The 24541-nt window shown below is 46.6% G+C and overlaps 1 protein-coding gene across 1 annotated transcript in view; it reads right to left on the bottom strand.

The window, feature by feature from the left end:
- The window catches only part of Cdh1 (cadherin 1), a 69415-nt gene extending 65437 nt beyond the window's left edge, over positions 1–3978 (bottom strand). Inside the window, 2 exon segments of the mRNA NM_031334.1 lie at positions 2927–3053; positions 3805–3978. Of these exon segments, the coding sequence (NP_112624.1) occupies positions 2927–3053; positions 3805–3852 (175 nt within the window). The 5' untranslated portion in view covers positions 3853–3978.
- Between the last annotated feature and the right edge of the window lie 20563 nt (positions 3979–24541).

Below are 24541 nucleotides of genomic sequence, written 5' to 3'. Positions count from 1 at the left end.
TAAAGAATATGCTTAGATAGTGGAGGGGGTTGGGTTTTGGCTTTGAAGATTCTGCATTTTAGAAGCCAAAGAATCTACAGGTGAGCTCTTGGGACACCGGGATGATGCTAACCAACCACATCAAAGCCTATTTTTGACCTTTTAGCCACCAGTGTCAGATTCTCAGGAGCCTGCATAGTGGACCCAATACCACAATCCTCTGTTTCCCCAGGTCCAAAGAGTGTCTCCACCTTCCTAAACGAAGGCAATTCTTTTACACAAAGCAGTTTCTGGGGGTACAATGTGTGATTTCTGGAAAGATACCTCTGATCTAGAGCAATTCCACATTCCACTGGTGCGATTAGACCCCTGGAGAGTAGTGGTGGAGCCTCAGACTTAAGGGGAACTGGAACCAGCCCGGGGAAGCTTGGAAGCTTGTGGGCTGCTGTGTGGAAGCTGCTTCTCCCACCTAAACCACCGGTGGTGGCGGGGCTCTCTACCTCCCACTGAGCATGCTCTCAGCGGGGAGGCTCTTTAACTCCCACAGGGCAAGCTCTATCTCCATCAGAGCCAGCCACTCTCAGCTCCCCCTACCTCAAGACCTCTGTCCTCAATTTTCACAATGGACTGTGTTTTCCCCGAAAACGCACACACATATCCCGCGCCCCCTCCCTCCTCTCCCATCTCTCTCCTTCCTTCTTCTTTTTCTTTCTTGTTCTTTTAGGAAAGGTCTCATCTCACTCGGTAGTCAAGGTAAATCACTACATAGACCAGGCTGACCTCAAACGTCCAGCTTTTAGCAAGCCTCTGGCCTCAGAGCTTCCCCCCCTCCCCCAAGAGCTGGTCACAGGTGTGAACCACCAGGGAGGCAGCTCACACACTTCACTTCCGGAATGCTGGTCACAGGTGTGAACCACCACACCAAGCAGCAGCACACATTTTCACTTATTTTTGTCTTCTCTTCGGGAGAAAAGGAAACCAAGAAGAGGAGGACCTGCAGTAGATGCTTCAGGCAATACAGAAGCCAGTCAGGCTCGTGAGTTCCTTGAGGACTGGAATGGTGTCCACCCTCCAGACATTCTCATTTTTACTTTAGGTAAATGACTCACTCGCCTCACGGGACCAAAGTGAACAGGTGGTACTATCAGTTTTAAGTGATCTTGTCACCGATAACCAGTGGTGTTAGTGACTATTCACTAGCCCTTAGAGGTGCAAAATAAAAACCAGGTTAGTGCCAAAGTGAGCATGTAATCCCAGCACAGTCTGAGGCAGGAGAATCACATAGGGAGATCCTGTCTCAACAAACAAACAAACAAACAAACAAAAAACCCGACCAACACACAGGTGGTAAAGTTCCTGGCTAACCTGTAACAGGCCATTACAGGTCTCATCCTCAGCGCTGCTGACATAGGCGGTCCTAACTGAGGCACTGCATTGGGATCCCTGATATATAAGCGCTCCCATGTCTAAGCCTGCTCTGCTCCACACTGAGTGACATCTACTTATTCTCAGACACTCACTGCCACCCTCGGAAACATCCTAGGCCACTCATCCCTCACCAGTCCATCCCAAAGTGCCACTGAAGGGCATCCTGAAATGCTCTCAGCAACCTACCAGAGGCTCAAATTATTCCTTGGGCAGGAATCAAGTGGAGACTGGCTGAAGGATCCCTAACCACTCCAACCTCAGGCCCACGGGGCTGCAGCCTTTCTGGACCCTTAGAAAGTTCCACCAATGGGTTGGAGAGATGGCTCAGTGGTGAGAAGCACTGGCTGCTCTTCCAGAGGTCCTGAGTTCAATTCCCAGCAACCACATGGTGGCTCACGACCATCTGTAATGAGATCTAACGCCCTCTTCTGGTGTGTCTGAAGGCAGCTACAGTGTACTCACATACATGAAATAAATAAATAAATCTTAAAAAAAAAAAAAAAGTTCCACCAAACCAGTCAGGTCTCAGAAAAGCAAGTAAGACTAGCCAATCCCAACGGAGCTGCTGTTTCTCTGTAAAATGCACCACCAAACCTGGACCCAACTCGCAAGGCTCACAACAAAGTTTTAGGCGCCATCACGGTTGCTGTAGATTGTTCAGGTGGCTTATGGCTGGAAGAACAAACGTGGTCAAAGTATTCCCAGAAAGGGATTGGGTGAGTTCTCCTTCTAAAATTATTCCCTTTTGTTTATCATACTTTTGGGATCAACTAAACTCCTCATGAGAGAAGCCATTTTGGTGCCAAAGAAGCATTTGGAAATTAGGGAAACCAGTTAAAAAACAAACAACAACAACAAAACACCTGGTCCTCTTGCCTTGCTCCCAGCCATGCCCAACAGTTAAAGAAAATTCTAGATTATCACAGTAAGACCTGAATATATATTGAGTCCTTGAATATATGAACCAGAGCTACCTTTTTTCTTAAAGAAAGTAAAAAATAAATAAATAAATAAATAAAGTATTCCTTGGAAAAGCAATACCTGTATCAAGTATTTTTATCTTTATGAACAAAAACCACAAGTCATGTTCATGAGTTATGAGTCAGTTCCTCAGTGGCCATACCTAAATAGTGGGAGTCAAATCCCGGTTCAAATGCCTGCCCTGTTGACCCCGTGAAGTCACTCTTTGAGCCTCCAATTGCTCATCATTAAATGGATATACAGTTCAACTGGCCCTACCCAGCAGGTTTGGCGGTCTGGAATGACAGACTGGCTCCAGTAATCGGTTGGAGAAATACCGATGACCTCTAAATACCCTTGGCCCGTTTCTGCCCTGTATAAATAGCAGAGACAGACATATCTGCCTTGATCAACCACAATCAATAAATAGACTCCCAAATCTGCCTAAATCCCAAGGGAGAGTTCTGCCCATTCCATCCTACCGACAAAGTAGCACAATTTCTTGGCGCCTTCCCTATCCGACCCCACTCGGCCGATTAACGCAGTGGAGTTCCCTTACCTCTGCCCAGGATGTGGCCTCTCTCCAGGTGCCTCTCCGGCACCAGGAAGGTGTAGACCTCGGAACTGAAGCCGGGACGGCAGGAGTCAGACTCCGACTCCGGCTGCTGACAAAGCCACGAGGAGACCTGGGGTGGCGAGAAGGTAGACAAACTGGTGACTTGAGGGGGTTCCCAACAGCCCACACCGAAACCAAGAGTAACCCTTCCCTCGCCTGGGCGGTCGGGATTTGTGGGAGGACCCCCTCGGGGCAGACCGGGACGCAACCCTCTCAACCCGAAACCAGCCTCCAAGCTCAGCTCCAAGAGCCTTTGGGGGAGGGGGCATCTGGGGCCACCACCTGGCAACCGGGTCTACCTTTCTCTCCTAGCTCCATTTGCATCTCACTGGAGACGCCTTTACTCTTTCCGGACACCACTTTCTTAGACCGCGAACGGTCTCAACCAACGCCTCGGACTTCCCTCTTACCTTAGAGAGCCCATCTCCAATCTACGGTCCCTCCCTCACATGGCAGGTGCTTTTTGTGGTACTAAAATCCCTTTCCTTATCTCGGGTCGTCCGCGCTCCTTCTGTCCCCCACCTTCTACAGGCAGGCCCCCATCCTAATACACGCCTCCTCCGTCCGTCTCAAACAGGGACCCTGCTCAACTCGGGGTCCCGGGAGACGGCAGCGTGGCGCGCCCCCACCTGGGAACCTAAGCGAGAGGCGGCCCCTCTGCGCTCTCCTGGACCTCCCTCCCTGCACAGCGTAGCCTCCAGGGCGATCTGGCCCTCTGGAGCCCAACTTTCTTGGAAGAAGGGAAGTGGAACCACAGAAGGCAAAAAAAAAAAAAAAAAAAAAGCGAAAAAGCGAAGCGGGTCGTGGGACCCTCCACATACCTGCAGCAGGAGCAGGAGCGCGGAGAAGCTGCGGCACCGGGCTCCCATGGCTGGCCGGGCAAACGCCGAGCAAACACTGAGCTCGGGTGCGGTCGGGCAGGGCCGGGTTAGGCCGGGCTGAAGTCTAGCAGAAGTTCTTGAGAACTCAGTAGTGCGCCGCGGCTCCCACACCAGTGAGCCAAGCAGAGGCTGCGGCCGCCAGGTGAGCCCGCAGGCACCGCCCCCGGCGCCGCTGATTGGCTGGGGACGCACCTGCAGGTGGCAACCAAGGAGCCCGCACTGCCCTCAACTTCCTCCACCCGTCTGTAAATTGGTGACATGGGCCGGGCTTAGGAGACTTCCTTGCTTCCTTATTCCTCGGTCGCTCGAATCCTAGCCTAGCTGTGCTCTGGCCCACTGAGACTTGCAGTTACAAAAGACTTTACTCTTCATCTAGGTTTCTGTTTTGTTTGTATTTATTTTGTTTGGTTAGATGAGTTTGTTTGGTTTGATTTACATTGTCTTAAGGATTTTAAATGACATTTTAACGTGTGTGTGTGTGTGTGTGTGTGTGTGTGTGTGTGTGTGTGTGTGTGTGTCGCGCGAGGGGAGGCATATACTCGCAAACGCTTGTGCCACAGATGCCGTTTTCGCCTTTACTGACTGAGCTATCTCTCCGGCGGTTTTCTTTGGTAGCCTTTTTTGTTTGTTTTCCAGCCCAAGTAGCCTCAGCCATCCTCTTGTTTCAGCCTCTCAAATGCTAGGATTTGGGGCACCAGACCAGACTAATCATCTAATTTTCTAACACCTGTCCCCCTCCCTTTTGAGATACAGTCTTGCTATGTAGTCCAGTGTGGCTTTGAACTCACTATTGTCTCAGTCTCCTCACTTCTGGGATGGAGCTACAGGGACCCACTACCCGGTAGCTCCACTAAAATCTGTTCTCTTAACTTCAGTTCTCAGGAGGTTAGTGAGCCAGGGAGGAAGCCAATGGATTAGCATCCCCTGGAATAGGAATTACAGGCAATTTCAGTGCTCAGCGTGGGAACTGAACTCTGAACCCCTGGAAGAAGAGCAAGTCATCTTAACTCCCAAGCCACCTCCCTGGCCCCTTGTTTGTCTGGTTATTGTTTGTTTGTTTGTTTGTTTGTTTGAGGTCTCTCTCAGAACTCACTATGTAGACCAGTCTGGCCTCGAACTCGCAGAGCTCCAACTACTGCTACCTCCCAAGAGCTAACTAACATTAAAGGCATGTGCCACTACGACTTTGTGTGTATTTGTTTTCTGAGACAAGTTCTTCCTAAGCAGCCCAGACTGGCTTTAACCTTAGGATCCTCTCGCATCAGCATCCTAAATGTCGGGAGTATGATATGTACCACCACGCCCGTCAGGTTTTTTGTTTCGTTATTTTTATTTTACATTTTTTATTTTTAAAGTTTTATTTACATTGGTGTTCCCCCCCTCCATGTATGTCTATGTGAGGGTATCAGATCTCCTAGAACTGGAATTACAGACAGCTATAAGCTATCATGTGGGTTCTAGGATTTGAACCTGGTTCCTTTAGAAGGGCAGCCAGTGCTCTCAAACAGAGTCATCTCTCCAGCCCTCTCCAGTCAGTTTTGTTTTGTTTTTCATGCTGAGCTGGAAGAGATGCTTTAGTAGTCTCTCAAATCTGTTATTTACCTTCAACTTGATATCATGTAGCAAGTCAATGCTAAAGCAAAGACCAGAACTCAAGCTCTCCTGCCCCAGAGACAGAGACTTTTAATGCCATAGCCATAGCACAGCCATCAGCACCTTCATCAGAGAATCCTGTCCCCGGTACATAATTTTAGGATCAAAAAGAAAATAGACAAACGTTAGATCAGTTTCCCTGTCTGCCTATGGCCTGCCGTGTCTGTGTTGCTTGGCTACATGAAAACAAAGGCACCTCTCACTCCTGTTGGCCTAGCCTTGGCAAAACAGAGATTGGGGATGTGGCTCAGTTTGTCAAGTGCATGCATGAGGCCCTGGGTACCATCCTCAGCACTGTATAAACCAGTCATGGTGGTGCCTCTGTGTAATAGGCACATAGGGGTTACACATGGGCAGGAAGATCATAACTTCAAAGCCATCCTTCTCAGCTATGTACTGGATTTGAGCCCCGTGAATCTCAACAAGCAACCCAAAACTACAAAATAATATTCTTGCCAGTCACTAGCTGTGCAACCTTGGGCAAGTCCTCATCTGTGCTAACGCCGAAGCAATGACTGAAGTGTGGAGGTTGTGCCTTTGAAAGGTCCAGCCCAATCTGACCATGAGTATTTCCCACCGTGCTAACGGTGAACCTGAGTCCACAGAGAGCACAGCCTCATCCACAGAGGTGCTGTCTCTAACCCACACAACCCCCACTGATTCCACCAGCTCTCCCTGCAGGCTGACCCCTCCATTTCAATGGCTTTCCAAGCACACACAGAGCAGCCTTTTGGATTTCTGCTTCTTGGCTCCCTCTGCTTCTTAGCCCACCAGGCGGCTCTGAGGGAGAAGGCTCTGGTATTTCCTTTCCCACTGAAGCTCCTGCCCAGATCATGCCCCGAACAAGATAATGGAAAAAAAAAAGAAAGAGGCGTTTTCTCCCCCATGGGGCAGCCTTGTCGTTTATTTTTTTTTCCTCCCAGTTACATAAAAAAATACATATTTTATATCATTGCTGGGTGCGGGGAGTCGTTAGGGCTTTGCTTTCTTTTGGCCAGCAAGCGCTGGCTTTGGAACTCTGTGGTGACTCTTCATTGACTCTTCCATTACTCGGTGATAATTCAATAAAAAGGATTTTAGACAACAATTAAGGGCAGCAAAGACAGGTCAGGTCTGATGCGCTTTTCAGGCCTGATGCACTCTTCAGATTGCTCAAGTCCTCTGGAGAGGGTAAGAAAGGGCCACTCACTGCCCCAGCCAGGCTATGCAGGCTGAGGAGAAAACACAAAGGGGTTCCCTATACAGTTGGGGCTCTGTGTAGCAGTGACCTTCCTCGGTTTACCCTTCTGTCAAACAGGCATAAAACTTCAGTGTGGAGAGTCACTGAGCCAGTATGTAGAGACTATGCGATGGGAACTGAATTGTACACTCTTCCCCGGTCTGCATTTATTAATCTATAAAGGGTGGTATTGATAGCAGTACATTCAGAAGGTTCGTGGGTGAGAGATAAGCATAAACTTCTGATCTGCCTGCCCTTGTCTCCCCAGGACTGGGATCTCAGGTGTGCGTCTCCATACCACACTTCCCAAGTTGGTGGGAGTAGGTGGGAATCCAACCCAGGGCCCGTGAATGCTCAGGCAAGCACTCTCCAAATTGAACTATACGTCCCGGTCCCTCAGAAGATCCTCCTTCATACTCTGTAACATTTTTGCTCTTTTTAATAGAAATTAAACCCAAGACACAGAGTATGGATAGCTATATTCCCAGCCCTTTTTATACTTTTTTTTTTTTTTAGACAAGGTCTCCACTAGTTGCCAGGCTAACCTTAAACTCACTCTGTACCGCCCCAGGCAGGCTTTGAACTTGTCATCGACCGAAGGTTACAGGCTCGAACCACCAGGCCAGGCAACTCTGTTCAGCAACAGCAGACTAGGGAAACAGTCTATGGGGAAAGAAAAACACAAAACACACACACACACCACACACACACAGACACACACACAGACACACACACAGACACACACACACCACACACACAGACACACACACACCACACACACACAGACACACACACACCACACACACACCACACACACACAGACACCACACACACACCACACACACACACACACACACACACACACACACACACACACACACACGTGAGCACCCTGGGAACCTCCCCAGCCCCAGGCTCTCTTTTCCCCACACCCCAGTAAAAAAGCCTCTTAGGCTATCTGTGGCCTGGGAAAAACTTCCACACAATCCAGCTAATCATTTAGAACTTCTCAGGGCCATTTACATTTTAAAGAGGGTGCTGGGGGCTGAACTTGCTGCTTTCAAAAGAATGAAAGGCTCTGGCTAGTCTGTGTGTTGGACAACTGCTGGGATGGTCTGTGATTGCATATAATAGCTTATCAACATGGGAGGAGAAAAAAATTAAATCCAGGAGTTAGGATCCTGGGAAGTTCGGGGACTAATGGGGAAAAGCGCCTTGTGATCATTCAGGGAAGATTAACAGACGGCCCACTCCCCGATTCGTGGCACCCAGCCCTCAGTGGCTCATAAGCTGTAGGCTCCTTAATTGAACAGTGAGGGTCATTTCCTGGATGCCCTACAGGTCATCTGGGAAGCTAATGATTAACCTCCTGAATAGTCTGGGTTCCAGCCTCAGAATTGCAAAAACACTGAAGGTTCTACTGGTAAACACAGGCCTTTAATCCTAGCACTTGGGGTGCAGAAACTAGCAGATCTCTGTGAGTTAGGTCAGCCTGGTCTATACAGACAGTACCAGGCCAGCCCTGGCTACACAGTAAGACCATGTCAAAGAGAGACAGGGAGGGAACAACGCACAGTGTCCTTATTGAAATTATTTCTAAATTGCCTAATACAATGTGAATGCTACACCGTGCTTGCACATATTGTCCTGGAACTGGTGCTGTAGCCCAAACTGGTCTCAAACTTGCAGGGCAATCCTCCCAAGTGCTAGGATTATAGGTGTGAGTACTATACTCAACCTAGATGCAATTTAAAAAAAAAAAAATCTCACCATGTTCAAGTTCACAGAGACCTACCTGCCTCTGTCCCCCAAGTGCTGTGATAAAAGGCTTGCCTTGGTTCTCAGCTTTCAGATACAATTTTTAATTTTTTTTTCTTTTTTTCGGAGCTGGGGACCGAACCCAGGTCCTTGTGCTTGCTAGGCAAGCGCTCTACCACTGAGCTAAATCCCCAACCCCACAATTTTTAATTTTAATTTATCATTTTTTTTCTTTTTTGGATTTTATTTTTATTATACCCTATCATCTCTCTACCTACCTACCTCTCTATTTGAGGGGAAGCGCCTTGGTGTGAATGGAGTGTGTGGAGGTCAGAGGGCAGATTGGGAGTAGGTTCTCTCTTTCTAACCTGTGGATCCTGAGGATTGAACTCTGTTGCTATTAGGCTTGGGGGCAAGCACCTTTACCTGCCAGACCCTCTCAATGATCTCAGTGGTCCAGATGCATTCTTTTAGGGCATACGTGTGTGATGTGTATGCAGTTGCAAGTGCACATGTGTTCCTCTGGAGGCCAGAAGTTGTTATGTCAGGTGTATTCCTCCATCACTTCACTTGTTTACTTCAGATCTTTCAGTGAACCCTGCGCTTGAGAATATTAACAAGTCTAGCTGTAGGGATGGTGCTGATGCTAAGGTCCTGTTCCCCAGTTGGTTCTTGATCTGTCAGTAAAGAAAGCCATAAGCTAATTACTGAGTGGAAGGAATAGGTGGGACTTCCAGGTCCTCGGAGGAAAAAGAGAAACAGAAGCAAGGGAGGAGAGGAGAGAGTTTGTCATGCTTCAGAGAGGAGAACCAAGCAGCCATGCCATGTGAGGTCTTGGGAGGAGCAGCTTGACACAGGCTGCTCCTACAGGTGGATGGTCAAGGATGTTTAGCAGGGACTAGATGTATCCTAGCAACTAAAGTTAAGGGCAGGTGGGAGGAACAGAGATAAGAATGTCGTTAAGGGCATACTTTTCCAGGCGGGAGTCAGTAGCACCCAGCAATTGTGCCAAGAAGGCAAGTTAAAAAGCAGCAACTGGGGCTGGAGAGGTGGCTCAGTGATTAAGAGCACTGACTACTCTTCCAGAGGCCCTGAGTTCAAATCCCAGCAACCACGTGGTGGCTCACAACCATCTGTAATGAGATCTGATGCCCTCTTCAGGTGTAGATGAGGACACCTACAATGTGCTTATATATAAATAAATAAATCTTTAAAAAAAAAAAAAAAGCAACAACTATGTGTCTTTTACCTGTGGATTCAAAGGAAGCTGGGTGGGAGCTTCCTGGAGTTTAGAGAGGGTAGCAAAAAGCTACAGACAACATCTAGCCACACTCTGACTTTACTCTTTGACTTCCTGCCATGTTCTCATATGACATTTACTTATTTGTTTGTTTGTTTGTTTGTCTTTATTTTAAACAGGAGCTCACTGTATAGCCTGGCTGGCCTGGAACTCACAGAGGTCTGCCTGCCTCTGCCTCCTAAGGAGTTCTGGGGTTAAAGACATACACCACAGTGCCAACAGAGTCAAAGGTTTTTTTTTTTTTTTTTTTTCTTTTTTTCAGAGCTGGGGACTGAACCCAGGGCCTTGTGCTTGCTAGGCAAACACTCTACCACTGAGCTAAATCCCCAATCCCCCAGAGTCAAAGTTTTAAGCAAAAAAAAAAAAAAAAAAAAGTCAGGGTTCAATGAAATGGCTCAACAGGTAAAGGCTCTTGCTGCCAAATCTAACATCCTGAGTTTGATCCCTAGAACCCATGTGGCAGAAGAAAACTGACTTCTCCACTCATACTATGACATGCATGGACACAGGAGCAAATGAACATTAAAACAAAATAAAGCAACACTCCAGGGGCGGGGCCCTTCCCATAGCATAATATCCCAAAGTAAAAAGTCCTCTGGCTACCCTCTCCTCAGAAGCTAAGACTCAGCTGGTGTCAGTTGAGCCTCCATTACCAAGTTCTAGTCACCTCGCAGTTTGTAGCCCCAAGGATGAGGATTCTTCAGCTCAGCTCCATATCTCGCTGAGTCAGACAACAAGCATTTATCAAGTATTCCCACGTGCCTGATGTTCTTCTCAGTATAGAGGACACAGAAATAAACCGAATATGGTCCTTGTCTTTATGAAGCTCATAAGATGGTAAGGGCTATGGGCAGGTAATCATTCATTCATTTATTTATTACATACGTACAGAATGCAGCCGGGTGGTAGCATCACTCGGGAAGCCTAGGCAGGTGAATCTCTGCGTTCTGAGACCAGCCTGGTCTACAGAGCAAATTCTGGACAGTCAGGGCTACATGGAAAAACCCTGTCTCCAACAACAACAAAACAACAACACAGAGTGCAAAGTATGTGTCAGGTATTGTGCTAGGACCAATGAGTGCACTATGGCACTAACTAAAGCACAGCTACCGTTTAGGGCAGCCTGCCAAGGTCGATAAGCATAAGCTCTCCTGTCCTCACCAGGTCTTGGCCATCACTCGATCAAGACATCCATATTACAGTAGCAGACAGTCTAAATGACTAGAGCACTCTGAAGAACAGGATCAGCAGCACCTCCACAGTTGGCAGCACAGCTCTGTCTCAGCCCAGAGGCCAGGGAAACTAGAGGAAACAGAGAGCCTAATGTAAGTCCCAGAGTCCAAAAGTAGAAGAACCAAGTGTTCTGATTACCAGGGGAGGGAGTAGAAACTGTGGTCAGGATGTTCGGAGCCGGGGACCGAACCCAGGGCCTTGCACTTGCTAGGCAAGCGCTCTACCACTGAGCTAAATCCCCAACCACGAGAGAAGAATTTTTAAAAAAAAATTTTTAAAAAGAGTTCTGATTACCAAGGGCAGAGGAGAACATCCTGGCTTCCAGTGAGAGCTGGTGCACCTGTCTTCCACTCTTTATTTTGTGGGAATTCTTAGCAGGTTAGATGGTACCTATTTTAGTGCGCTTTCTATTGCTATGATAAAACCCCATGGCCAGAGGCCACTTGGAGAAAAGAAGATTTATTTGGCTTACAGGTTTCCTCATGAAGGGCTGACTCAATGGCAGGAACTTGAAGGCAGGAACTGAGCAAAGGCTAGTCTTGCCTACAGGCAATCTGATGGAGCCATTTTCTCAGTTCAGATTCCTCTTCCCAGATAACTCCGGCTGTGTCAAATTGACAAAAACAAAAACAAACCCACTGGATCAGAACCCATCCACACTTGATGGATCTTCTGGTTTTTTTAATTTTGAATTTTAAGTGTATGTGTGTTTTGCCTGCTTGTATGTCTATATTCTGTGTCCGTGCATTGCCCTAGGAGGCCAAAAAAGTGTCAGATCTCCTGGAACTGGAGTTACAGACAGTTATGAGCCACGTATGGATGTCGGGTTTGAACCTGAGTCCTCTAAAAGAGCAGCCAGTGCTCTGAGCCATCTCTCCAGTCACGGTGGCCCTTCTTTACGCAACCCACTGATTGAACCACCAATATTTTCCAGACACAACCTCACAGATACACTCAGGGATACTGCTTTCCCACCTATTTGGTTATTCTCTATTCTAACTCTACTCAAGTTGACATCTACAATTCACTGTCAAAAAGTGTGGATTAGCCGCAAGGTGAACCCAGGGTTACTGGTTCCAGAGTCTTTAAAAACAAAACAAAAACTTTACATATTTATTGTTTGTGCCCATGTGCAAGCGAGCGCAAGTTCTTGAGCATCACAGCGCTTATGCAGACGCCAGAGAACAACTCTGGGGAGTTAATTCTCTCTTTCCGCCATATGTAACATATCAAAACTGTACCTTCGTGTCTTCATGGTCTAAAATATTACAAATGGATATGGATTTTTTATATGGTGATAATAAAAGTCTAGAATTATATTTGTAGTATACAACATACTGTATATGGGATTCACCTCTAATTTAAAATATACCTTAAAGGGGTTGGGGATTTAGCTCAGTGGTAGAGCGCTTGCCTAGGAAGCGCAAAGCCCTGGGTTCGGTCCCCAGCTCCGAAAAAAAAAAAAAAAACTAAAATATACCTTAAGAGTATAAAGACCCATCAAATTAACAAAAACTAATTTAAGATAACGTCTTAAGCCTTTGCTAATTGCTGAACACCAAGCTGCTAAAAATGCAGATATGTAACAACCAATGTTTGATAAATAAGGTATATTAATAACCAAGATCTATAAACTCCTAAGGTCTAATAAGGTTCATAATAATGTTTATCTAGATTCTCTGTCTTTTAAACTTTAGCTGTTTGGATAAACTAAGCCATACCAAAAACAAACAAACAAACAAAAACCTCCAGTGGCTCATAGTGGTATACTAAAGTTGCTAGTCTCTATAGCTGTATCTATGATTAAAAGTTTTATTTTGATACTAAAAGAGCTTAAATTCAAAATTGTTATTTTTAAGGCTCCAACCTAAAAGGAATGGAACCCCAAGGCCTCGTCTTAATACAGTTTAGAGCAGAAAACTAAAAACAAAGGTTGTTTAACTCAGATATACTTGGCAGGTACTGCCCCTCAAGCCTGCTGAATATGGCGTTTACAATGTTTAATAGGAAGCTTTTCATGATAGAGACATTGGCACCCAGCAGCTCCCCTAATCTCTAAAGAAGATGGTGGGCACAGAAGAACTTCCCCCTGAAGCTTGCTTCAAAACTGGCCACGGGGCAGAAGACTGCCCTTTGCCTCATCTGCGGATAGCTCAGTGTCCAATCTGTAGACAGGCAGTGCACTGGGATACTAACTGCCTTTTTTTACCTAGACAAAGACAGGACAGCCTTCCCAAATTCCTGCTTCACAGAAATGTCTGTCAGGGCCAGGCAGCCAAAGACTGATGATGCTACACTGACCACAGAGGAACGTGGGGCCGAGGCAGCCCACACTGATCACAGAGGAACCTGGGGTCGAGGCAGCCCACGCTGATCGAAGAGGAACCTGGGGTCGAGGCAGCCCATGCTTATCACAGAGGAACCTGGGGTCGAGGCAGCCCACGCTTATCACAGAGGAACCTGGGGTCGAGGCAGCTGGTAAACCTCTCATTTTTAACAGTCAGAGACTGCTTGGTCTGCCCTTCCTGCAGGTTTCTGCACTTCTCGGATCTCTGAGGGGTTTGAAGATCAATTTAACAGCAGAAACCAAGGGTTTAGCTGCCTTCTCAGTCCTCTTCCTGTCTAAAAATCAATCTTCAAGCCTCACTCTCCTAGAACTGTCACTACTATGTCTATGCATAATTTACCTCGTTACCAGACTCGCAAAACAGGTCTCAAAGTAACTTTGTACTTTTCCTTTATCAAGAAACTTGATTTACAATGACTGTTCCCACTAACCAACCGTGTCTCATCGTAAATAATTAGATAGAAAACAGATGTAGAGGGGGCAGACTGGAGTCTTGTACACGCTGCCTGGGCCACTCAGTCCTGGCTTAGTCTATGGTAACCTCCCAGCTCTGGCGGCTCTCCCTCCGGGATGGTGGTCCCTTGCCCCATCGTCCCATCACCCCCATCTGCAAGCCCCTCCGCACTGCTCTTTGAGTCCTCAGAACTGGGCTCCTTGGCCAGCCCTCCAGGACAACTTAGACAACCAGAAAATGCCCTTGGCGTGCAAATTTGGTTTTATAGGGCTGAACTCTCTTTAGCACCTTCTTGCTGAGTTCAACGGAGTAAAGAGGCCGACTCAAGACCGTCTCAGTGCAGGACCTTCCCTACCTCTATGTAGGAATCTTCAAAAAGACTCCCAGATAGACTCCAGGTGAGGAATGGAAGGTTCAAGCCCCGGCTTCTCTCTGCCCTTGGTGGCACTTAGTGGCAGCTGTCCACCTGCACTGTGTTCAACAGGATGGCCACCAGTCCCACATAGCAGTGTTACTTCTCTGAATTAAGGCTAGTCTTTAAACTCACAAGTTGAAGAGATTTACTTATTTGAATAAATCCTAGTGTCATTTGTTTAAAAAAAAAAAGATGTAAAGTTTATGTAAAGTCGAGGATACAGAAGATCAAGTTGTGAGGATCTGAGGAAGTGGCTTCGGTCTAAGAAGGTGCTTTAAAGTTGGTAAGTGCAAGTTAATGAAAGTTGAAGGATGAAAAAAAACTTAAATGGTGAGAAGTGATTTAAGGTATACAAGAGGAATAAACGGCTTCCGATTCCTTCCCCTCCCTATGTTACAGTTGTACTAAGACTTCAAAGCTTGACATTGATAAATGGAGCTCTGTTAGTACCATAGCCGCAAGCAAGATTTTAAGTTTCCTTTGGTTGTCTTCTAAGTATAGACTTAAAAATGCTTCTCATTGTGCTAAATTTATATACATCTGGTCTTCCGGGTGTATCTAGTCTTCTGGATGGAGGAAAGAAGCCCATCTTTCCCTGTTTGTAGTTATACCAAGGAATGTTCATGCCTTTAACCCAAAATGGTTCCCCAAGCCTCTCCGATGGCACAAACTTTCAGAGTCTATTGCTTTCTCTACAGTGTGGGTTTCAGTACTCCAATCCACAGGTCAGATGGATTCCAGATGAGTACTGTCAATCAATAGTCTGTTGCCCTACTTGCCTATTCCTGAGGTGGGATCTCTTCCCCTGGTCTTGAAACTCCCATGGGCCTAAAAGTAGCAAGTGTACACATGGGAAATTTTTTTTTCTCCCCAAGCTCAACTTTATCTTCTGCCCCTAGTACATACATCCTGCCACGTTCTGGTGTTTCCTCAAAATCTGCTGGGTCCAGAGCAGCTAGGCCCCAGGTGGCTATGCAGAACCAGAGAACATTGGACTTCCTCAAGGCAGCCGAGGGAGGCCCCTGCATGTTCATGGAAGAATAGTACTGTTACCATATCAATGATGCAGGCCTGGTGAAAACTAATATCAGGTTACTCCACAAATTGCCTGAAGAACTCCGCCAATACAACCAAGGCACATCTCCATTCCGCCCTTTCTGACAGTCTTTGCTTGACACATGCTGTCTTTGTTAAGGTTTCCATGGCTGTGAAGAGACACCATGACCAAGGCAACTCTTATAAAGGACAACACTGGGGATAGCTTACAGGTTCAGAGGTTCAGTTCATTATCATCAAGACAGAAAGCATGGCTGTGTCCAGGCAGGCATGGTGCAGGAGAAGCTGAGCGTTCTACATCTTGTTCTGAGGGCAAACAGGAGATTGTTTTCCAGGAAGCTAGGAAGAGGGTCTCAAAGTCTATCCCCACAGTGAGACACTTCCTCCAGCAAGGCCACACCTACTCCAACAAGACCACTCCCTGGGCCAAGCATATTCAAACCACCACACGTGTTTAGCTCTATTCACAGGGCCTGTAGTTATAATCTGTTTTTCTCCTGGCACCTTGCCTCTTCTGTTTCCTACAGGAATGCATCCACAAAGTCTCTAGACTGGCCACTCGCCAAATGCTCCTATACCCCTATATCCCTGTGCCTACAACCCTGCGCACTCCTGACATCCCCTCCCTTCCACTTCCAGGCTCAGCAGCAGGTTGTCAGATTTGAGACTACACCCCTATACCCAAAGAGGTCAAGAATGTTAGGCCAGGGGTTGGGGACAAAGGTAAGATTTTCTCTTCTGACTAGGAGCCTGTGCTTGAAAAAGCCCACAGAAAACACTTGACAAAGCCAGCTTTTAGTTCTAGATTCCAGTATGATCACTGGACTTAAGACCCACCTACAGGGCCCTAAACTCACCAGACAAGGCTATATCAGGTCACTATCAGGTACTTCACTATCAGGTCACAGCTTCCCCTACCCCCACACTCCTCTTTAAGAAGCCCCTGCCCTAGCCCCAGCCTGGCAACCTCACTGACCCCTCTCCTCTGAACCCTCCAGACAGGTTACCCCAACAAACCTGTCTTTTTACTATTCAACCTGATTCGACTTATTATGTCCGTGAAGAAGCCACTCATTATGGTTTAATGGGGCCTAAACTCCAGTCACCAGGCTCCCGCTGAGCCAGCCTGCCACTCCCAAGTCTCCATCTCCACATATACTGTGGAGACTGAGGGGAGGGTGTTTTTCCCTTCTTGCTAAACCCAGAACCTTAGATATGCTAGGTAAGCACTCTACCCCAGCAAAAGCCTCAGTATCTCTACCCACTTTGACATTTTATTTTTGTGTTTTGTTGTTGTTGTTTGGTTGTTTGACAGGGTTTCCCTGTGTAGCCCTGGCTGTCCTGGAACTCACTTTGTAGATCAGGCTGGCCTCAAAGTCAGATCTGCTTGCCTCTGTTTCTCAAGTGCAGGGATTAAAGATATGCACTACCACACTCAGCCTATTTATTTATTTTTATTTACATATATGTGCACATGTGTGTAGACACCTATAAAGGCCAAAAGACAGTGTTGGATCCCCTGGTACTAGAGTTACAAACTGCCCAATGTGGGTGCTGGGAACCAAATGGAGGTTCTCTGCAAAAGCAGCATGCTCTCCTAGGCACTGAGCCCTCTTCTCCCTCCACCCTTTATTAATTATATATATATATATTTATTAATATTACTTATATATAAATATATATGTATATATATTTGCCACTTATCTATTTATTTATGTATTTGTTTGTTTTGAGGCAGTGTTTCTTTGTGTAGCCTCAGCTGTCCTGGAACTCACTCTGTAGACCAAGGCTGTCCTTGAACTCACAGAGATCCACCTACCTCAGCCTCCTGAGTGCTGGGGTTAAAGGTATGCACCACCATTGCCTGGCTTATTTTTTCATGTTTTGATTGTTGTTGTTGTTTTGTTTTGAGATAGGGTCTCAAATACCCCAGGTGCCCCCAACTCACTGTGAAACTGAGAATGACCATGAACTTCGGGATCTTCTGCCTCTACCCTCTCTGTGATGAGATTACAGATGCGCACTGCCATGCCTGTCTATGGCACTGGTGACTGAACCCAGGACTCTGCCTGTTAAACAATCATTGTGCCAACCGAGCTGCGTCCTCAACCCTTTCATTTGTATCCTGAGGCAGGTCTCAGTTGCTTAAGCTGGCCTTCAACTTATTCTGTAGTTTAGGCAGGTCTTAAACCTATAATTCTCCTGTCTCGGATTTCTGGGTAGCTGTGGTTACAGGCCTGCACCACTGATTCTAAACCTCGCTTAATTTGCCAAGAAGCAGTCTGTTACCCTGGCTGAAACTCTAGTCCTGGGGCAGCCAAAAGAAAGAGGCAGGCAAGTGGCAGGAGAAACCAAAGCATTGTTATGAGTCTCCTTGGAAAGGTTGGAAGTCCAGATGCCGGCCTTGTTTCCACTTGAGTTCTTGTTTGTTTGCTTTACCGCATTGTCCACCAAGGAAGGAGCTTCCAGTATGGTAAGGGCTGGGATAGTAACCATAAAAGATTGGATCCAGGGACAGTGGGGACAGTTCATCTTGCAGCTTTCCTACAGAGCAGAGATTTATCTTCCCATTTTACAGATAAAGCAGTTGAGTCACAGATCAATGATCACAGTTTCATGGCAGAGGCACCCCTGAGGCTGGGCTGGTACAGTTCCAAGACTAGTCCAGCACACAGTCCCCAACCCAGACTTGGTGCCTGTGAGCCCAGGTCTGACTAGGTTTGTCCCCATAGATTCATGTGTTTGAATGCTTGGCTCATGAGGAGTGGAGCTATTAGGAGGTGTAGCCTTGTTGGGGGAGGCATGGCCTTGTTGGAGAAAGCGTCACTGTGAGGGTGGGCATTGAGGTCTCTGTGCTCAAGCTCCTCCCTCTGTGTGGAATTCCAGTCTCCTCCTGGCTGCCTACTAGTGGTTTTGGGGTTTTGTTTTGTTGTTTGTTTGTTTGAGAGGGGGTTCGTTTGTTTCATTTTAATTATTTGTCTTATGTGCATTGGTGTTTTGCCTGCACGAACGTCTGTGTGAAGGTGTCAGAACCCTGAAACTGGAGTTACCTACCATTCAGAGCTGCCATGTGGGTGCTGGGAATTGAACCCGAGTCCTCTGGAAGAGCAGCCAGTGCTCTTAACTGACCTGGAAATTGCTATAGGGACTCTACCTGGCCCTTAGACTCCTAGAGATCCACCTATCTCTGCTTCCCAAGTGCTGGGATGGATTAAATGTTTAAAGAGAACACCTGGTCATTCTTTTTTTTTTTTTTTTGGTTCTTTTTTTTGGAGCTGGGGACCGAACCCAGGGCCTTGCGCTTCCTAGGTAAGCGCTCTACCACTGAGCTAAATCCCCAGCCCCGTTTGTTTTGTTTTTAAAGGATTGTTTTTATTGTATATGTTGGTGTGCTTCGCCTGTGTGTATGTTTGTGTGTGGTGTGCCTGGTGCCATATAGGTTGTCAGAAGGCACGTGGGTGCTGGGAACTGAGCGCACATCCTCTGCTAGAGCAGTAAGTGTCCTTCACTGCAGAGCCATCCCTCCAGGGCCCTTGCTCTATTCATCTGTTTCCTGAAACCGAGTCCCGCTGTATATAGATTGAATTCAAATGTAAAGTTCTCCTACCTCAGGCTTCTAAATGCTGGGGTTACAGGCATGTGTCTGACACCACACACCGCTTAGTCACAAGCTTTTGAACAAGCCATTTAAACTCTCATTAGGGACTGGGGATTTACCTCAGTGATATTGTGCTTTCCTCGAAGGCTAAGGTCATGGGTTCAAACCCAGCACTGAAGAAAAAAAAAAAAACCCAAATAAACAAATAGTCCTCTTTCTCTCTGGACTCCCAGTTCAGTCATCTTTCCAAGGAAAATAATTAAAGCACCCACATGCTTGAGTAGCTTTAAGAATTAGGTGAGGTGCTGTGCCTAGTGCCACTCCCTTTTAATCCCAGCCCTCTGGAGGTTTGAGGCCAGCCTCAACAAAATAGTGAATTCTAAGATAGCCAGGGCTGTGTAGAGAGAGAGAGAGAGAGACCTTGTCTCAAAACACAAAACAAACAAACAAAAGTAAGAAAGAAAAAGAACAAAAACCAACCAATCAACCAAAAATCCTAGGTGAGGTTACCTAAGTAAGCACGGCAGACAGGAAATGTTAGGTAAACATTAACTATCATTATTTCCACATTGCACATTGCTCAGTGACCAGGGCCTTCCCTGAGCCAAGTCCACAGACAGCAGGTCCTCTCCAGCCTGGAGAGTTAGTCAGACCTCCTGCCAAGAGGTGGTATGTCTCTCCCATTGTAAAATAGCTTTGGTCTTAGTGTCTCCAGAATGGCTGATTAGGACTGAAAATAACTGTTAAGACCCCATGTCCCACCTCCATGCAAAAAATCTCCCTTCTCAGAGCCTGGGAATCAGGCCAACATCAGGCCTAACCCAGAGGTGAGATAAAGCCCCTCCCAAGGACAGGCACTCTTGAAGGTTGGCAGCCAATGAAAGTAGCTCCTTGACCATTTCAGCCTGCTAGATAGAATCAGAGACACCAAGGGAAGGGCTGGGGAATTTCTCTCTCTGTCTCTCTCTGTCTGTGTGTGTGTGTGTGTGTGTGTGTGTGTGTGTGTGTGTGTGTGTGTAGGTCTGTGTGTATGTGTGTGTCTGTGTCTCTGTGTGTGTGTGAGTGTATGTGTGTGTATGTATGTGTGCATGTATATGTATGTGTGTGTGTGTAGGTCTGTGTGTGTGTTTGTGTGTGTGTGTTTGTGTGTGTGTAGGTCTGTGTGTGTGTGTGTAGTGTGTAGGTCTGTGTCTGTGTGTCTGTGTGTGTGTCTGTGTGTGTGTCTGTGTATGTGTGTAGGTCTGTGTGTGTGTGTGTCTGTGTGTGAGTCTGTGTGTGTGTGAGTCTGTGTGTGTGTGAGTCTGTGTGTGTGTGAGTCTGTGTGTGTGTGTTTGTGTGTGTGTGTGTGTAGGTCTGTGTGTATGTGTGTTTGTGTTTGTGTGTGTGTGTGTGTGTGTGTGTGTGTGTGTAGGTCTGTGTGTGTATGTTGGGGAGTGTCTAGAGACAAACAACTCTGCTTTTGCTTTGTTCGATTTAGGATTCCAGATAGCCCAGGCTGGTCTAAAACTCACCGTGTAGATGAGGCTGGCCCTGAACTTCAACCTCCTAAATGTTAGGATTACAGATGTATGCTACCATGCCCAGATTGCTTTTATTTTTTAAATTAAAACATTGTTTTCAGGGGTTGGGGATTGAGCTCAGTGGTAGAGCGCTTGTCTAGCAAGCACAAGGCCCTGGGTTCAGTCCCCAGCTCCGAGAAAAACAAAAAACAAAAAAACATTGTTTTCTTAGACTATATCACTGAATACTAGAAATGAATATATATGCAAGGTATATAAGTGCGCGCGTGTGTGTGTGTGTGTGTGTGTGTGTGTGTGTGTAATTTCCTTAATATAGGAAACTTTGAAGCCAGCACGATAATGCACACTTGTAATTCCAGGCCTAAGGAGGCTGGGGCAAGAGGATTATAAATTGGAGACCAGGGCTAGAGAGATGATGGTTCAGTGGATAAGAGCACTGACTACTCTTCCAGAGGTCCTGAGTTCAATTCCCAGCAATCACATGGTGGCTAACAGTCATCTGTTATGCTATCTGATGCCCTCTTCTAGTGTGTCTGAAAACAACTACAATGTACTCATATACTTTAAATAAATAATATTAAAAATTTTTTAAAGAAAATAAATAAATTGGAGGTCAGCCTGGCCAACATAGGGAATCCAGGCCAGCATGGACTTTACAATGAGACCCTTCCTCAGAAACATCAAAGGAGGGAAGAAAGAAACTTTGTGTCCTGCTTGTTTTCCTTCACACCCCAGGAGATAGCCACAACATACTGTAGGAAACTGGCAGGTGTGATCTGAAAGCAAAATGGTTTTCCTTCAGTAACTCTCAGTTTCACTTCTAAGATACCTCACAAGCCTAGAAGTTCCCAGTTTTCCTCTGACCCTAGAAAGTGTGAGCCTATTTAATTGAATTAATTAATCTACTTATTTATTAGGTGGGTTTTTGTTTGTTTTGAGGGGAAGGAGGTTGTTTTGTTTTGTTGGGAGAGCCTGTCCATGTAGACCAGGCTGGCTCACAGAGATCTCCTGTTTCTGCTTCCAGGAAGTGTGTCACCATGCCTGCTCTTTCATCTCGTCCTACCAGCATGCGACACCACAACTGGCCATGCCTGCTTTTTCTTTTTTCGTTTCTGGTTTTTTGAGATAAGGCCTTGTAACTTTAATTTTTCAAATCCTATTATTAATGATGGTTCCTAAATGCTTTAGGTTAAAAGGTTACTTTCTTTCAGCTCACCACCCACCAGTGGTAATGGAAAAGAAAGGATGGGGGTAAGGAGGCAGTGGGGAAGTGGACCTGTTTAGAAAGGTTCTTTGTACCAACTCCCGTCTGTGTTGTCTGGAAATCAGTTCAGTTCACAGGTTAGCAGGCAGCGGCAGCTCATCCGCTCACAAACACCTCACAGATTCATTTGCAGTTCAGTAGAGTTGGGTCAGCACCAGCGGTGACCTAGCAGAGACAACCAGGCTTCATCCTGGGCTCGAGTCAGTGTGAGGGACCAGCAGGAACACCAGGAGAGATTCTTGGCTGTGCCTCTCTCAGGGAAGCGAAGATCAGCAAACCCGCCAGACCCACAAACATTGCACAGCTAGCTCTATAAGCAAGCCAAGCTCAGCCTCTGTCATCATCCCTTGAGTCCTATTTATAGCCTCCAAATATCACGTGTCTTGCCTCACAGAACAAAATATCCATGTACCTTGCCTCAGAACATGCTTCCAATCAGCCCGAGTCCTTGGAAGCAGCGACAAATTGCAGCACAGCACCAGAAGTTTTTCGATGCGTTCCTGCCTATGGCGTCCCCTCCAGTCGGTGCCTGTTAGCAGAGCGTCCTTCATCACGTGTCCTTTCACGTGCTTGCTTTTGCGGAACATCCTCTCTCCTGTGTCTGCTTCAGCGAAAGGTCCTTCACGAGTCAGCCTTAGCCTTTCACACCTGTGTCCATTTTAATGAGACATTCCTTCATGTGTTTGCCCCAGCAAAATACCATCCAACCGACTTTCCAAAAAAGTCATTAAGGTCTGTTTCCCAGGCTGAGCAGCTCTCATAAGGATGACCCTGAACTTCTGATTCTTTTATTTCCAGCTCCCTGATGCTGGGGATCTACCCTATGTGCATTGGATATGTTGTTGATGGGATGGACCTCAAGACTTTGTCCTGCCTTCATTAGCCCTCTGCCAACTGTGCGACACCCCTGGAACTCCCCAGCCTTTCTTTTTGGTTGGGGTGGGGGAGTTGAGACAGGGTCTCTCTATGTAACCCTGGCTGTGCTCCCTTGAACTCAGAGATTTGCCCATCTCAGCCTCCCAAGTCCTGGGATTAAAAGCATACGCACACCACCACCAACCCGGCATCTTCTTTCTCTTATTATTTTGTAATAGAATCTCATTAAATTTTCGGCATGGCCTTCACCTTACCCCACAGCCCAAGCAGATCTTGAATCAGTGATCCTCCTGCCTTAGCCTTCCCAACCAATAGCTAGAATTGTAGGCGGCACTGCCAAGCGCGGATAACTTTGGACTTCTTACATTGGAGGCTGTGTAGTGTTCTGGTTGCCATTTCTTCCCATAGGAGTCTGGAGCTAGTTCCCAACTGAATGAAATTTGTGGGTGTAGTCTACTGCTTTTCAATTTTCAGCTCAATCTCCAGATAAAGCACAGGAGGAATAATTACAGTTACAGAACAAAATATATATGACCTGAATAATGCATGATGATTAAAAACTGCAAGTCAGGCACTTGAGAGGCCAAGGCAGACACCAGGTTGCAAACTGTTCTACTTGTGTTAGGGAAGGCTTCATGGCAAAACAATGGTTTTCTTTCCTCTTAGGGAAACTGAGCAATGCTAAGATTTTCCAGGGCCAGTAATGGTCAAACTGGGGTGAGACGTAGTAGGCCAGGCACAGTGCTAAATACCAGCAACAGAAAAAAAAATCCTCTGGGGCAATATCCTCTCCATATCTACACAGAATGACCCACCCTACCCCCAGTCAGTGAGTGCTGAGTGACCTTCCACACTTAACAGACAAGTGTGTGTGCATGTACACATGAGTACCACCCAAGCCTGTGTTGGTGGAAGAGCTGGGATTTGGTTTGTCACATTTTATAGGCAGCAGGGTGGAGGCAGACAAAAGCAGGTGGCAGAAACTTCCTGTTGGGGATAGAGAAACAAGGGTCATAAAATGTGGGCAAAGATCAAAGTTTCCAAGGCAGTCTGGAAAGCTCCAGAGTCCAGATTCAAGGGGAAGAGGCCCATATTGTTCACTGATATCATTTTTCCAGTCAGTCCGTCAGTCAGTCAACATTCACTGAGCCACCAGCCCACACAAAATGCAGAGCTGACAAGGAAGGGGTGTTTCTGTCTTCAAGGAGCTTTAGTCTGGTGAAACTAACAGATAAGGAAACTAGGGACTTAGAATCCAGGGCAAGGGGCAGTTGAGATGGCTCAGTGGCTAAGAGTGCTTTCTGCAGTTCACACACACACACGCACACGCACACACACACACACACACACACACACACACCCCTTTTGTTTTTGTTGTTTTTGTTTGAGACGGGGTCTCAACATATAGCCCTGACTGGCCTGAAACTTGCTATGTAGACCAGGCTAGCCTCAAACTCTCAGAGAGCCATCTACTGCTGCCTCCTCAGTGCTGGGATTAAAAATGCGCCTCACCATGCTACCTTCTAATTTATTTTTAAAAAGGAAAGAAGCCAGTGGTGGTATCCTCAATCCCAGCACTTGAGAGGCAGCCTAGTCTGTAGAATGAGTTCCAGGACAGAGAAACCCTGTCTCAAAAAAAAAAAAAAAAAAAAAAGAGAGAAAGAAAGAAAAGAAGGGAAATCCAGAAGAGCAAAAAGAAGGGCTCCTGGCCACTAATGAATCAGGAATTAGTACTGGGTTATTGGGGTAGTGGGGTAGGATTACAAACCACTACTGTGTCTGGCTCCCACCCCCCACCCCTGGCCACTTGCCCCACCCCCACTCCTTCCCTTTTTTTTTTTTTTTTTTTTTTTTTTGGTTGGCAGGAAAATGGAGAAGCCTTGATGGACCAGGGGAAGCCACTGTTTGCTAACCAATATGAAAACATTCCACACAGCATTTTAGCAACCAAGACAGCCATATTCATGATTTGGTTAGGTGTCAG

This window comes from Rattus norvegicus, chromosome 19 (genome assembly GCF_021556685.1).
Source record: "Rattus norvegicus strain SHRSP/BbbUtx chromosome 19, alternate assembly SHRSP_T2T, whole genome shotgun sequence".
Taxonomy (NCBI): Eukaryota; Metazoa; Chordata; class Mammalia; order Rodentia; family Muridae; genus Rattus; species Rattus norvegicus.
Note: the sequence above shows the minus strand (reverse complement) of the source record. Positions and strands in the feature narration are given on the sequence as shown.